This window comes from Semicossyphus pulcher, unplaced genomic scaffold (assembly GCF_022749685.1).
Source record: "Semicossyphus pulcher isolate SPU_LCO1_2020_fin unplaced genomic scaffold, fSemPul1.0.p SCAF_8, whole genome shotgun sequence".
Taxonomy (NCBI): domain Eukaryota; kingdom Metazoa; phylum Chordata; class Actinopteri; order Labriformes; family Labridae; genus Semicossyphus; species Semicossyphus pulcher.
Window position 1 is genome coordinate 5,323,913 of NW_027211759.1, and position 13,810 is coordinate 5,337,722.

General features: G+C 42.4%; 1 protein-coding gene across 1 annotated transcript in view; it reads right to left on the reverse strand.

Annotated features, from left to right (window-relative positions):
* LOC138612545 (copine-8-like) overlaps positions 1-13,810 on the reverse strand; it is a 76,179-nt gene that overhangs the window by 39,121 nt on the left and 23,248 nt on the right. The window contains exons 3-5 of the mRNA XM_069685863.1: positions 12,944-12,990; positions 11,122-11,225; positions 580-619 (exon numbers count right to left, since the gene is read on the reverse strand). Coding sequence (XP_069541964.1) covers positions 580-619; positions 11,122-11,225; positions 12,944-12,990 — 191 coding nt within the window. The remainder of the gene's footprint in view (positions 1-579; positions 620-11,121; positions 11,226-12,943; positions 12,991-13,810) is intronic.

Consider the following 13,810-nt stretch of genomic DNA (forward strand, 5'->3'; position numbering starts at 1 on the left):
AATACCCATCCCTAGTAGAGAACAATGTTTCTGTTGCATTAGAACCATCTGAGATGGTAATGTTTTTTTAGGCATTAGTCAAACCCTCAGGATTTACCAGAAAAACAGAGTTAGGGCTTGTTTAAAACTATCAGCTGCCCAAAGCATGAAAACGAACGTAATGGTCGAGTCATTCTTTCCTAGCATACGACCTTGGTATAAGAGGGATATTGCCCTCCGAGAAGCCAATAATCAAGAATGAATGGACTTCAGGAAGCACGATAATGGACTCTTGTCTGGCATTATGCCTTACATATTTTATAGCATTGCCAAAAAACACAAGCAGGCCTTAAACGTCTCTCAGAGATAGACACTGTGGTGTAAAACCCCCTCTGAATGTCTTTGGTGTGGGTCACGTCTTCTCTTTAGGAGAGCTTAAATGCAAACACGATTGCTTTGTCCCTGTAGTGACACTCTTACCTCTGACATTCTGATTCAAATCAGGCTGCTATTGTACTGGAAGGGTAAACATTTGGCTGTATAACATTTCCCTGAATGCATGACTGATTGTTGTACAGCTGAGGTGAAGGAGACACTCACGTGTTTCGAGAGGTTGTCGCTCTTGCAGTCCAAATCATACCTGCAGAGAAGAGGAGAGATGACACATCAGAGCGGGGGCCGCGATAGGCTGAAAGGTTTGAGCAGCAGGTCTGTGAGTCAAAGGCTGCCACAAAACAAATTAGTAGTCAAAGTGACAAAGGCTTCTCTCCCTCATCACCTATCATTAATGCGAGGCACTTCTCTGCTAATCACTGCAAAGAGGCTGTTCAGGTTTAAAGTGGGAGTGTTGTGATTAAGGCACCAAAGGCTTTACTGATCCGATTTCATGCATGAGGATGAGACAGTGACAGTGAAACCCGGCCTAGAAAATCTTGCATTTGTCAACTTTCGGGTAGTTTAAGCAGCAGTCCTTATTGAGTCTTCCCTTCATACACAATTGCAGTTCTAGGTGGTTTGTAATATATCAAGTATATTAAATGAGTTAGACAGATAAGACACTGAACAGGTTGGTTTTAAGCTTGAAAATTAACCTGTTTGCAGGAAATTCTGACCATATTCATTGGACAAGCATGTCTAGATGGATGGATGAATTGAAATATGAATGCATGGCTGAATTCAAGGCTGCTAAAGGATCTCAGGGCAGGTATGCAGTGTATGTGCTTACACTTTTGGGCTGTCATGATTTAATAGCTTCTTGTTATCCAAATTACACAGTTGTGTGGGAGAGCTACAAAGCATCCAATTATAAAGTCCACTGTGGAGGACGGCAAAAAGTTTTAATGTTTGGACAGCAACATTCGACAGCGATGACATCTAATGATACCTTCCTGCTCCGTTCACTAAAAACATCTCTGGTTTGCTGTCTACTATCTGCATGTGATTGCAGCATAAGCTCTACAGATAATGAGCACTTCTGGAATCATGTTGCGTATCTGGAGTAATCAGTAATACCAGTGTTGTCATGAGTTTATTAACCGGTGTGAAACTTTCCTAAGTAGTAGACAACGGTTTGCTAAAGGTAGGACGCTGCAAAACCAAATTGTTTCCACATGACTGAAGAGATGGTGTCTTGGGAATGGACTCCTAGACTTTAGAAGTGGGTTACTATAGCTGTATCCCAATCCAGGGGCTGCATCCTTTGAAGGACGTATCTGGAGGCCGACTGCGTCACAGTGGCGTGTCGAAGGCTGTCCAACTTCGAAGGCTCCTTCTGATGCAGCCGACCAATGCGTCTTCCTTTTCTCGGGACACAAAGGATCCATCGGGTGCATCCTTCACGGCCTCAGATCCCGAGACTCATTGAGCGCCAATTCAAATGAGATGTCGGACTCTTAAATGTAAACGTTTTTGGTTTCAACTCAATCGAACAGCAGCGATACACATGTTAAAAATAACAAAACGGGCCTTGAAACTAATTATCTTCAAAATAATAGGTTAAGTTACGTGACGTAAGTTATGATAGCTAGTTAGCCCGTTAGCTACCTGTTGCTAAGCGAGAATAGCGGCATTTGGTGATGCAAGGTTAAGGGCGGGAACAGTTGGTGACGCAAACAGGAAATCCTCCGTAGATCAGACCGTCTCATTTCAGTTCAGCCGTAGCAAAGGCTACGAATGCTGCATCCTCTGCAGGCTGCGACCTTCGAAGGATGCAGCCCCCGAATTAAGACACAGCAATTGACTTGCAGGAGCTCAGACTCTCACACTACCATGAACTACACGTCCTTAGGCATTAACAGATCTGTATCATAGTTACTCAGGTTTAAGTGGATGTCTGTTTCATTTTTAAACTTAATCTAAAGCCACAGATTATAATTAATTGATACAATTGATCATCATCAGAGAAGAAATGTCTACACGTCTATCCGGTACTCTTTGCCCTGCCATGTAGCAGTTCAGCACAGCACAACCAGAGCACAATCCAACATATATACGGTTTTCAGTTGTACAGTAAGATTGTTGTTTGTGTTAGCTGTCGTTTATCTATTTTTATACCCACTTACATAACAACTTTATGTTTATGCCTGCTTGTCTTTGTTTAGCCGTGTTGTCTTTATTGAAATGTGCATCTACGTTTGCATCCGTACATTTGTTCTCAGCCCCGTGCGTGTGTTTACGGGGAGCTGCTGACAAGCGGAGTCAAATTCCTTGTACGTGTCAACACACTTGGTCAATTAAGTCGATTCTGATTCTCATTCTGACAGGACAGTTGGCAGATATCTGGGATGCCACTTTGGATGAAACTTTACAGAGTAATGCGTCTCAGTGCTCCGCTCTAGCATGTAAAATGCATTTGGCCAGAGCAGAGTGATATAGTGTTTGATTGCTTGCATGCCTGCGCCTAAGCTTAGAGGAATGATGCATCTCATCACTGCGTTCTCACATTCTGAAACACTGATCCCTCCAACACAGCTTTCACAGCAACTTTTCATGTGTGAAATTGCAAAGAACAAAGCCATTATTTCTAGGTGCATGATTGGGCTATAGTCAAGCACACAGTCCTGATTTCCTAAGTTTTGCAACTTAAGTTCAACTTACAGAAAGAATTTGAGTTCTGTATTTCATATATTGTTTGCATTGCAATGTAGTACATGGCATCTACATGTTCTGCTTTGTTGGATATTGGAGAGGGGTCTGGCTGCAGACCTGCACTCTCAGGTCGGTTCCGTTGCAGCCTGTACTGTCAGGCCACCTCCACTGTCAGGATCGGAAATGGATGCAAGAAATTACAAGATAAAATCAGGTAGAAGCTTCTGGTTTAACGGGCGAGAAATGCACGTTATATATTTCTTGCGTCCATTTCCGGGCCTGACAGTGGAGGAGGCCTGACAGTGGAGGAGGCCTGACAGTGGAGGCTGCAAATGAACTGACCTGAGAGTGCAGATCTGCAGCCAGACTGTCTTGTGGGAAACTGTAAGAGGCACAAGGCAATCACCCCAGTATATCCCACATCAATCCATGCGCCTACATTACCCACAATGCAACTCAACCATTAGCATTACGCTAAGAGACACAAACACCAGGATGAAATAAAGAGTAAGTTACAGAGGTCTTGTAAGATCATGTTTTTCTGATTCCTTACTTCCAGATTATTTTTAATATTTGACTCGAGGTCTTTGAACACAACTGACAGTGACTCAAGTGACATCACTTGAGGACATTTAACAGATCACACAGCTCCCTCTCGAGCCACTAAAGGCTTTCAGACACTTTTTATTTTTAAGCATTGGTCCCACAGGTCACACAGCCCCTAAACTGGCTGGCCTAAGCACATTTTTAGTGGCCCAAATTTAAGCTTCACAAAAACAATACAGAAAAGTTGATATAACTTCACAAAGCTTTTCTTAACTTTGACACTTCATTAAATGAAAAGTCACTGACAGAATAAAAACACAGAATGATGTGGTTAATATATTCCAACAGTCTCTGAGCTCATCTTTTTCGTACCCTTATTATGCAGCTGTCTCTTACATGCTCTCACACTCCCTCATTCCCAGCATCCTGCCTGAGCTAGTCATGGCTGCAATAAAATCATTACCAACATTGCATTTGTTTCAAATTTTGAACAACGGATAATAATGTGCCTTTTTGTACTTATTAAAGCCCAAAAGCAACCAAATTAGCAACAGAAAAAGAGGTTGCGGTGTCCAGTTGCTGTACAATCATGTCTGCCAAACCTGCTAAAGCTCCTTCTCTGAGCCGGAGCATCATCTTTTCAAACACACAGGAATCTGCATGTTTGTGGGTAACACCCCTTTGGCGAAGACTGACAGTATGGGGATAAATAGGGGCGGACAGTACAGTAGCTCAGTCTGTAGGGACTTGGCTTGGGAGCCGGAGGGTGGCTGGTTCAAGTTCCGATGCAGGCCAGGGCCGGTAACTGGGGAGGAACCAGTTCCTTTCCTGGGCACTGTGGAAGTGTCCTTGAGCAAGGCACTGAATCCCCAACTGCTCGGGGCGCATGTCCATGTGTGCAGCCCCCTCACTCTGACATCTCTCCATCAATGCATGTCCAGACAATGCTGTTTCTCCTATGTTTGTGTAGCATGCTTCTAATAACAGATTGAAAGGGATTCATAAAGTATACCTTCTTCTTCTAACTGTGTGACCAAAGTGAGCCACAGTGTTATGTCAACTTTGATCACATACCGATATGCAGAAGTAATCCCTGTAAACACACCTGATATGTGAAATCAGTGGCATAAAGACTTTACCTCTTGGTGTCCACAAAGCTTTTAGCTGCCATTTTGAAAAAACAGGCACTCCTCTGAAAAGTAATGGATTTTAGAGATATATGACCTCCATATAAACGCTCTGTTGGGCCTCCAACATAACTTGGTATAAGAATTCATTATCATAGCTGCTCTCCGGCTCACAAACTTGTCCATCCCATGCAGGAGCAATCATCTAAATCCATAAGTAACAGCTACAAACCGTGTGATCCTCTCACACCTCCAGAGAGCAATTCATCCAGCTTTATAACCCGTCGCCTTCCTAGGTGTCTCAGGTGTGGGTCAATAAGTGTGCGTGTGCAGCAGCGTGCAGCGGAGAGTGTAAAAGGGAGAGCCTGAGTGTTTCTTTCTCCAGACAGCAGGCTATGTACGATAAGGCGCCTGCTGGAGAAACTAGGAGACTCTGTGTGTCACTACAGGAGGGGGAGCCTTCAATACAGTGCTGTTACTACTAAAGTGATTCCATAAGAGCGGGGAAGCATGCTGCTGTTACATCACATGCCATGGGCAAAATGCACAGGTGCGCTTCATGTTCTATTCCCCGCTTACCTCTGTCACTCCCAAATGTTCATGAATGATTCATTTCATCTCATTTAATAAGAGACCCAAAGAGAAAGAGTGAGAGGAGTGAAGAGAAAACATTCTTTATGTAGCCTATATGCTTATAGTTTGGCTGCACATGTTCACCCACACACACCTATAAACACACACATGCGTGTGCAGGAGTACATGTCCCACGGCGCCTCGTGAGTGCAGGTTTGCTTTGTGTGACTGAACGTGAGTGTGTGTGTGTGTGTGTGTGTGAGTGTTTATGAGGATGACATCACTCTGCATGGCACTGGGCCAAACAGGATTTCTTTTGGTCCTGTGCTGTCTGTCTTGTTGAAGAGGGGGAGGGGTGTTGGGGGCGGGAGGGTCGGCCGCTCAGAGCTGCGTTTGAACTGAGCGATGATGACTAATGATGGCACACAAACAAACGAGGCTGGAGAGGCAGGCAAACAACAGACGACAGCGCACTGACACTTGAGCTCCATTTCTTAACAGCTTCATGAAACCTTCACAAAAGGCATTCATACCCACTGACAAGACGCTACACAAATGTTTTGTTAGCACACATTCTGAGCTGTAATTGCTGCTGACAGATTATCTGGAACATGGATTTTTTTTTTCCTCAAAATAACATGATACTATTAAAGGATGGGAATTATGCACTTTGACTCTATGGGGCTGAATGAATATTAATAAGAGGGATTAGGGTTGGGTAATGTGTCAGTATAAACAGTGTGACAGTACAAATGTGTCCACTGGTAGACATTTGGCTGTTTCCAATCCACTGCAGGAGCAATTGTTACGTTGTCTCCTTATTCTCGCGTAAACTTAAAGACCCCCTCCAGTGAAAAACCAGTGTTTAACCTTGTAAACATCTCCATGTGGTGTTTCTCATGTGCTACAAGACGTATCAGGGACAACATGAGCAATCACCTCCATGGCTGGACTTGTCTGCTTTTAAACTGCAGTGTACCAAGGACAGGCTGAACAACACGTTTCAGATTGGCAGGTTTGAGATGTCACAAACCTAAGGAGCCAATCCCGTTAATGGACGGGGTGACGCTATGCAGATCATTATGTGTAACCTATGGCAACCACTTCAGGGACGCGCGAGCCAGCTGTAACTGTCATCGTCATTTTTGCAAACTCACTACTGACGACGAACGTTACTACTTTCAAAGAGTCGCCACTAAACGATGGCAGAGACGTGTTTTGTTTTCACGACGGAGGGGGCGGTTGGAAATTTGCATAGTGGGCGGGGCCTATGCAGATCAGGAATTTTTAATGAGGGAGAAGGAGGAGATGCCTCGGGAGGATTTTTACAAGGTAATTAAACGTATTTTGCAGAAAAAACATATCAGACACAATTTAACATTTCAAGCAGAGCATTTTATCTGTCTTAAAACATGACTGGAGGTGTTCCTTAAGACTTTCCATCATCTTCTACTGTCATCAAGTTGTTCCATCCCTACATCACCTGTAGATCCCTCAGGTCTTCTGAGCTACTTGTTGTCCCTCGTGTCCGACTGAAAACAAAAGGTGAACGTGCCTTTCAATTTGTGGCTCCAACACTTCCACATGCTTCCGATCATCTCTTCTTGGCTTATAAACTGTGGCTCAAACACAGAACTGATTCTTGATCTTTACGGATATACGATGTAAGTTAATACAGTCACATTGTTCTTTTATTCCTTTTGGGAGGGTATTACACTTAATACTGAGGTCTGATCCAATTTTCCACCCTTGATTAGACACCCATGCAGCCCACGGGGCTTTCACTGGCTTCACTTAGCAACTCAAGTTTCAACACCGCCAAAAAAAGAAAAGAGGAGCCGAGAACATGGCTGGCAGTGAGATGAGGCTTAACAGAATTTCCAGGCACAGAAAGCACCAGAGGAAGCAAACTGTGCCGTGGCTCTGGGGTCTTAGGGTAAAGAGAGCGTGGGATGGTTCAGCAGCAGCTATACTGGCGGTTTGCGGGGAGTTCGGTGCTGTCTGGCTGTGTGGATGTCCTGAAGGGATGTGAAGCGCTGAGTGGAAGTGAGGGAGGTGGAGGTAATGATGGGCTGCTAAAGCTGCAGGAGATGCAGTGAAAAAAAGACTTTCAGACCTCAGGACAGAGGCTGAGGAGAGCAGGAGTAACCACTGGTTCGGTAATGAGAAATGTGAGAAATCTGTGCATGTGTAGTGCAGAGGAGTGGCAAAGTGTGAATGTGTGTGAGCAAGTGTGTGCGTTTTGGGGAATCTATCTCGTTCTGGAGGCAGGCATGTGTGTGAGTGGGCTGAGGCGAGCCATGTCCTCGCTGCGAGTTATCGTAGCATAGGGCCATCAGCCCAGAGGACAGAAGAGGGGCCTGATGCTCACCCACTCACAACGTGCCCTCCTGCAGGAGTCGGCCATGCAGCACACACACACACACACACAGACACACAAACACACAAAATCTAACATCCCTTCTCTCCACTGCTGTGTTGTTTAAACCTTGCATGGTACTCTTGCAAAGTCGGCACTACATTCTTCTAGCATACAAAAATAAACGTGCACACACAGACACTAAAACATGCACACACATTAACACACACAAGCTTGCAAAATATCACACCCATTAATCATACTTGTTTTGCAGGGCACACAAAAAGCTGAACAGGCATAGACAGAAATAAAAACGCACTCACAGACACCCTTAATAAATAAATCCTTACACACACGCTCATGCTAAATGTATATACACATCTCATATCTGGCTTTAGATTTAAACAATGTAAATAAATTGCACACACACACAACCTACAGCAAGCTAGCATCTCCCCTTGACCTTCACTATAACCTCCCACAGCTTGTAAGCAGCAGGCGGCCGCGCTGACAGACCAACAAGTAAACAAACAAAAGAGCCCTTCCATATTGCATGAGCTATCATGGGAAAATACAGTAAACATGTGCGTGTCTGAAACACAATGGAGAAAATCCAGATTATCATAATTGCTCGGACAGCTCGACTTTTAGGGCTACGTAAGGAAATTTATGAGTTTTTAAACTTTTAACAGCAACATGCCTCCAAATACAGCGAACATTTAAATATTCTATTATTAGATACCAGAATTTAATCGGATATCTGTCGGTCTCAACACATCTCATCGCATCTCGTGAACCAATCAGGACAATTCTCTAACTGTGTCAATCACATCACAGGTATGGCTCGTATTTTCTGACCTGCATCATCTTAGGGCTGCAAGAATATGACTAAATCCTCATCACCATTTTGGTCAATATTGAGATCCCAGTTACTTGCAATCGTCTTGGTTTGAGCTAAACTAAACGTGCCTCGGCCTGTCTGAAAGTCAGGCTTTATTCACATGCATTGAGAAACAAGGAAGGCTGCGAGACATATATAAGAGGGAACGAGAGCAGGACGGTCAAGTTAAGTGAGGCTGGCAGAGAAAACTGTAATGGTCGACAGCGCTGCCATCCAAAGTTTAAAATATTTAAACTTTTTTCCAACAGAGTTTGGACACTATCCAATGTTACACAGCTTCCTCACACAGGGTGAAAACTTGGTGTATCTGGACAAACAGAAGGTAAAAATGATGCTTGTTTTCCCTGTGCCATCAAGAAGGTGTTGTCAATCTGCATCCTGCCTGAGCATCATTGGGAAGCTGAATGTGGCACAATAATGCTTCGTCTTGGTTAGGTTGTTTTCATGACAAAACTGTGATAAAAAGTAAGATTTGATTAATCTCCAAGCCCCGCTCTACGGAAGCCCTAAGCAGACATGCATCCATACATTTTATTTACTCAGTTTTCCCGTTAGAACGAGTAATCTCTGGTTGTTTTCTCGAGATCTCGACTTATTTATCGCAACTTATTTATCTCGTTATCTGGGGACAACAAAGCTGGTTTTCCTTTGATAAGAAGTTAATTTCAGTTGTTCTCAAAGACTGGAAGACACCAGCTCCACCATGCTTCAGGAAATGGTTGCACAAACTGGTTTTGGTAAGTAGTAATTTAAAATGTCATCATAAATGGGAACAATCTTGGGAACCCCTTTTTGCAACACCTGGATTAATTCTGACGGCATTCTTATATCGATTATCCCTTTTATCTGTTTTGTTTTCGCATATTCCCATTTTGTACAGCTTGCATTTAACAATCAAATGTGGATGATATGTAATGATACGTATGCTTTTGTGTCCTTGATTTCTGTTGTTTATTTGTACAACTCCTCTCTTGAAATGATGTCAATATAAATAATATACAAAAGGACAAAAAAATTCAGTGGCTTTTTCGAGATCTCGGCTTCTATATCTTGAGAGATGGTTTTCTCGCCGTAACAGGATAATTTTCTGCCGATCTGGAAAACAAAACAACAGGCAGGTCACTGTGATATCACAGAGCAGGACATGCCATGCTGCCATCGCCCACACTAACGAGGTAAGTTAAGCCTGTTTCTATGTTTGTTTTGTGCTTTTGCAACCCGGAGGAGTTTTGATCATCTGATGTTACAGTGGTGCAGCGTTTCTCGAGGTAATGAGAAACATAGGTCAAGATCTTTAGAAAACAACCAGAGATTACTCGTTATCACTGGAAAACATAGTAAATAAAATGTATGGATGCATGTCCGCTTAGGGCTTCTGCACGACTTTATGTGCTGCTTGTTGATTTAACTATGTTCATGTTTTTTAAGGTGGTATTACTTCTCTCTCAGATTCTATGAGAGCCACAAAGACCAGAGTCTCTTCCACCAATCGTTGAACAAATATTTGCTTTAAAAGATTAATTTCTTTCTGAATTTTGCCCGAATGAGATATGATCTTTAAAAGTTAATTAGTCAAAAGCACAGTATGACCTTTGAAGCCAAATATCTTAACTACTGTTTCTAAGTCTTAAGTTCACTGGATACTGTCCAAGTTTCCTGAGTTAGGAGGCGGTTTTAATGGTTACAAAGTTCCGGAAGATTCTACTCTACAATTTTTAAGAGGGATGAGTTTATATTGCTCCAAACAACACTAATTAATACAACTGGGAATGAAAATACACATTGCAAATTATGTTTAAGCTCACCAGTTATACGACCAAATTAAAGGCAGGAAAGGCGAGAACATAATGGGGCCTAAAAATGAGCTCTGAGGAACCCCAGAGGTGCTTGTTATCTGCTGAGGTATCTTAAGAACCTCTTGTTTTAACAGAGCAGGCTCTGTTTAAGCAGTAAGGTCTGAGGGAGCTCTCTGCTGACCCAGAGATACCCACCCAGTGCTTAAGGCAGTCAATTAAAATTGTATGATCAACTGTGTCAAAAGGTGCACTTAGGTCTGAAAGGATTAAGACCGAGCAATCTCCTGCATCGGCTGTTACAAGGAGGCCATTTGTTACTTTCATGAGGGCTTTTTGTCCGCACTGCATCCTAAAACATGATTCAGATGTATAATGCCATCAACATACTGCCTCGGAGAAACGTGTCTCTTTTTTGAATGTTAAATTGAAATGACTGCAAATCATCATAATCACCCAAAAATGCTAAGTGTGTGATTCACTGTGAGCACCTTGCCCTATTTTTTCTTCAAGTATTGTATGAATGGGATGAATTCAAATGGAAATGATGGTGAAAAAGTGGCATGAAGACTTGTCTTTTATTTAAAAGGGAGAAGGCTTACATCTCCCTCTGCACAGACCATGAATATTTCAGTCGTAGCTTAACTTTGCTCCGCACAGAGCAGCACTCTCACCCACGCCTTTACAACGCACACAAAAACAAAACACACACTACCGGCACCGCGGCCACCGTGCACAAGTCAATTGTTAACTCACAGGTCAAAGCGTAGATTCTGCCTCTCCTCAAAGAAATAGTCCAGGATGAATTTGCGGACAAAGTCGGGGTTGAGGGTGTTGTCTATGACTTCTGTCCTGCCAAACTAGAGCAGAAATAAAAAAAGGGTGATGTGATTACTGAATGGAAGAGTCACTCGACAAACACCAGCACAACAGAGATCCCTGTATAATGTAATACAGCTTTGTGGAAGTTGAAAATGTAATTGTTGTTGACGCTTTAAGTGCGTGCATGAATCCAGGCTGACGCTCGACACTAAAATAAGAGCGTGACTGTTTAAGGGAGCAGAGCGTGCTTTTTCTGTATGAATTAACAAAAACTGTGTCAAATCCTGTAACGTTAATGAGAAGAGAATACGATGAATTGGACCCAAGTTTAAGTAGACATGTCAAGTCAATCAATGTTAACCATTGCTTGTGTCCGGCTGGGTTCCAAAGTTAGTTTTTCATAGTTTACAACAACAATCGTAGCCAGTTTTGCCATATTTACCAAGATGTTACTGTTTGTCTGTAAGACATGTTTAGCTAACAAATTAGCATATGAATGAAAAATCGAACATATTCCAACGAGGGAGGAGTCATGGATTTCAAATATTGGAACAGTTATTAATTTATAAAAACAATTGAAAAGTTCTTACGAATATTATATTTTAAAGAATATATTTTTCCATTGTTTTTACCAGCGCCTGGTTGTAATGCGGGACTACCGCCAGACGGTGGCTGTAGCACGTCTGATTGTTGTGTTGTGATGTTTGCTAACCGCCATTAAATAACAAAAGAAGAAGAGAGCATTGCATTTACTCCAGTGCCATCATCTGGCCAAACTTTACAGTTGTGCCCCATTTGAAGAGCCAATCTTTCATTCATCCGATAATTTAGTTTTCTAGAAATGAGCATTGTCACTACACAGGGTTGTTATGGAGTCTTACACAAAATCATTTGCATGCTCACTTAGCTACTAACCTGAAATAAGAAAGTCTTCTTATCTTAATGATAGATACTGGCTAAGCATGTTTTTTTGGACTTCAAGGGTCCCAAATCAAAAATGGACCCATAGAGAGAGTAGCGAAAGGTTGCATTGATTTTTGTAATTGTCAACAGATGATACCTGGAGCCTATTTTACATGTTTAAAGGTATGAAAACATTTCTTGTGACCCATGCACGAGCATGCCAGAAGCCATTAGGCTATGAAAATGAATCTGCAGTTTGTAATTAACAATCAATTGTTAAACGTGAGACTACTACTATTTGCAACTAAACGAATGCAGTGCTTACAAATTGTCTTTATAACACAGGCTGATTGTCAGATGACTTAAACATAACACAATAACTATATAAAAATCCAATTAAGACTCAAGTCCTGGTTTGTGTCTTACATACTGGCAACAGGGGTGATCTGTGAAGACCTGTAGTCTTACATTGCAACACTTAATCATCTGTGTAATAAACATTTTAATACGAACGCCCCAGGAGCAACACAGCAGTGTCATTTAACATTTCTATACTTCCTGAAAAGAAGTGCCTGCATAGACTGGTAAGTTGTGCAGCACAGAACAAGTAAACAAACCGGGAGTGAATGTTTATTGTGATAAATTCAAACCACGCTTGCAGCAAACAACAGGCTAAGAGCAAATTAAATCTTGCTGTGGTCTATCACAGCAGCTATAAGCAGGCTAATAGACCAGCATCCAAAAACCTAATTGTATTCCTTCAATATAACTAGCTGAAATGCTGCATGGTCGCCATTTGAGCTCCCTGGAAGCAGTCACTGGTTAAAAATTATTTCCCCACCCATGTACTCACCTCTCTCCATTCCCTGTTGGCTATTCCTTGAGTGTACAGCACACAAACTGTTGAATTAGAAGCAGAGGAGGGAGAGAGAAACAGGAGTGGGTTAGATTGATTGAAGAGTATTTAACAGTGAATAAACAACGCTGAGATGTCAGCTGAGAGCGTGTTCTTTCCCTGGACCCCAACATGAGAGGAAAAATCCCTAATTAAATGTCACTAGAACTTTGCCTTGCAGCATGATGATATTTCAGAGAGGGGGAGAGAGAAGGGGGGGAGGGGGGAGGAAGGGTAAGGGCCCAGTGAGTGTCTGCGTGGGTGGAGGAATGTCCTCCTTATTGACATTCGAGCATCTCCGTTCTAGGGAGTCTTGGAGTGTTTTTTGATGACGGACCACTAGTGAAAACACAGCGAGGCAATCAGCTGGCACTAAAATGACATTTCATTTGCTTTCTAGCAGCCTTTACTGTATTCACACACATCTGTCACATGGCAGCGACTCACACTCTGAGAACCCCTGGGACGAGACACTTGGAAATCTGTTTTAACTGGTAAAATGTTGACACAATGAAAATGTGAGGAGTGGAAACGGTGGAAAGGCCGGGAAAATATATGTAAATGGTAGGAAAATTATTTGCATATATTTTGTATTTGTCTGACATATTTGGATCATGGCACAATGTTTTGTTGTGTGTCTTTATTAATGTCCATAAATATCTCTTGATTAAAACAGGAACAGTTGGTCTTTGAGGAAAAACGCATAAAAACATATAAACAAAAATTGTATTAAATAATTCAAATGGGTGGTACAACACAAAATATGAAAATATATTTGTTCCTAAAAACCTGCACCCAGTTAGCGTAAGGTGTGTCTGTTTCGAG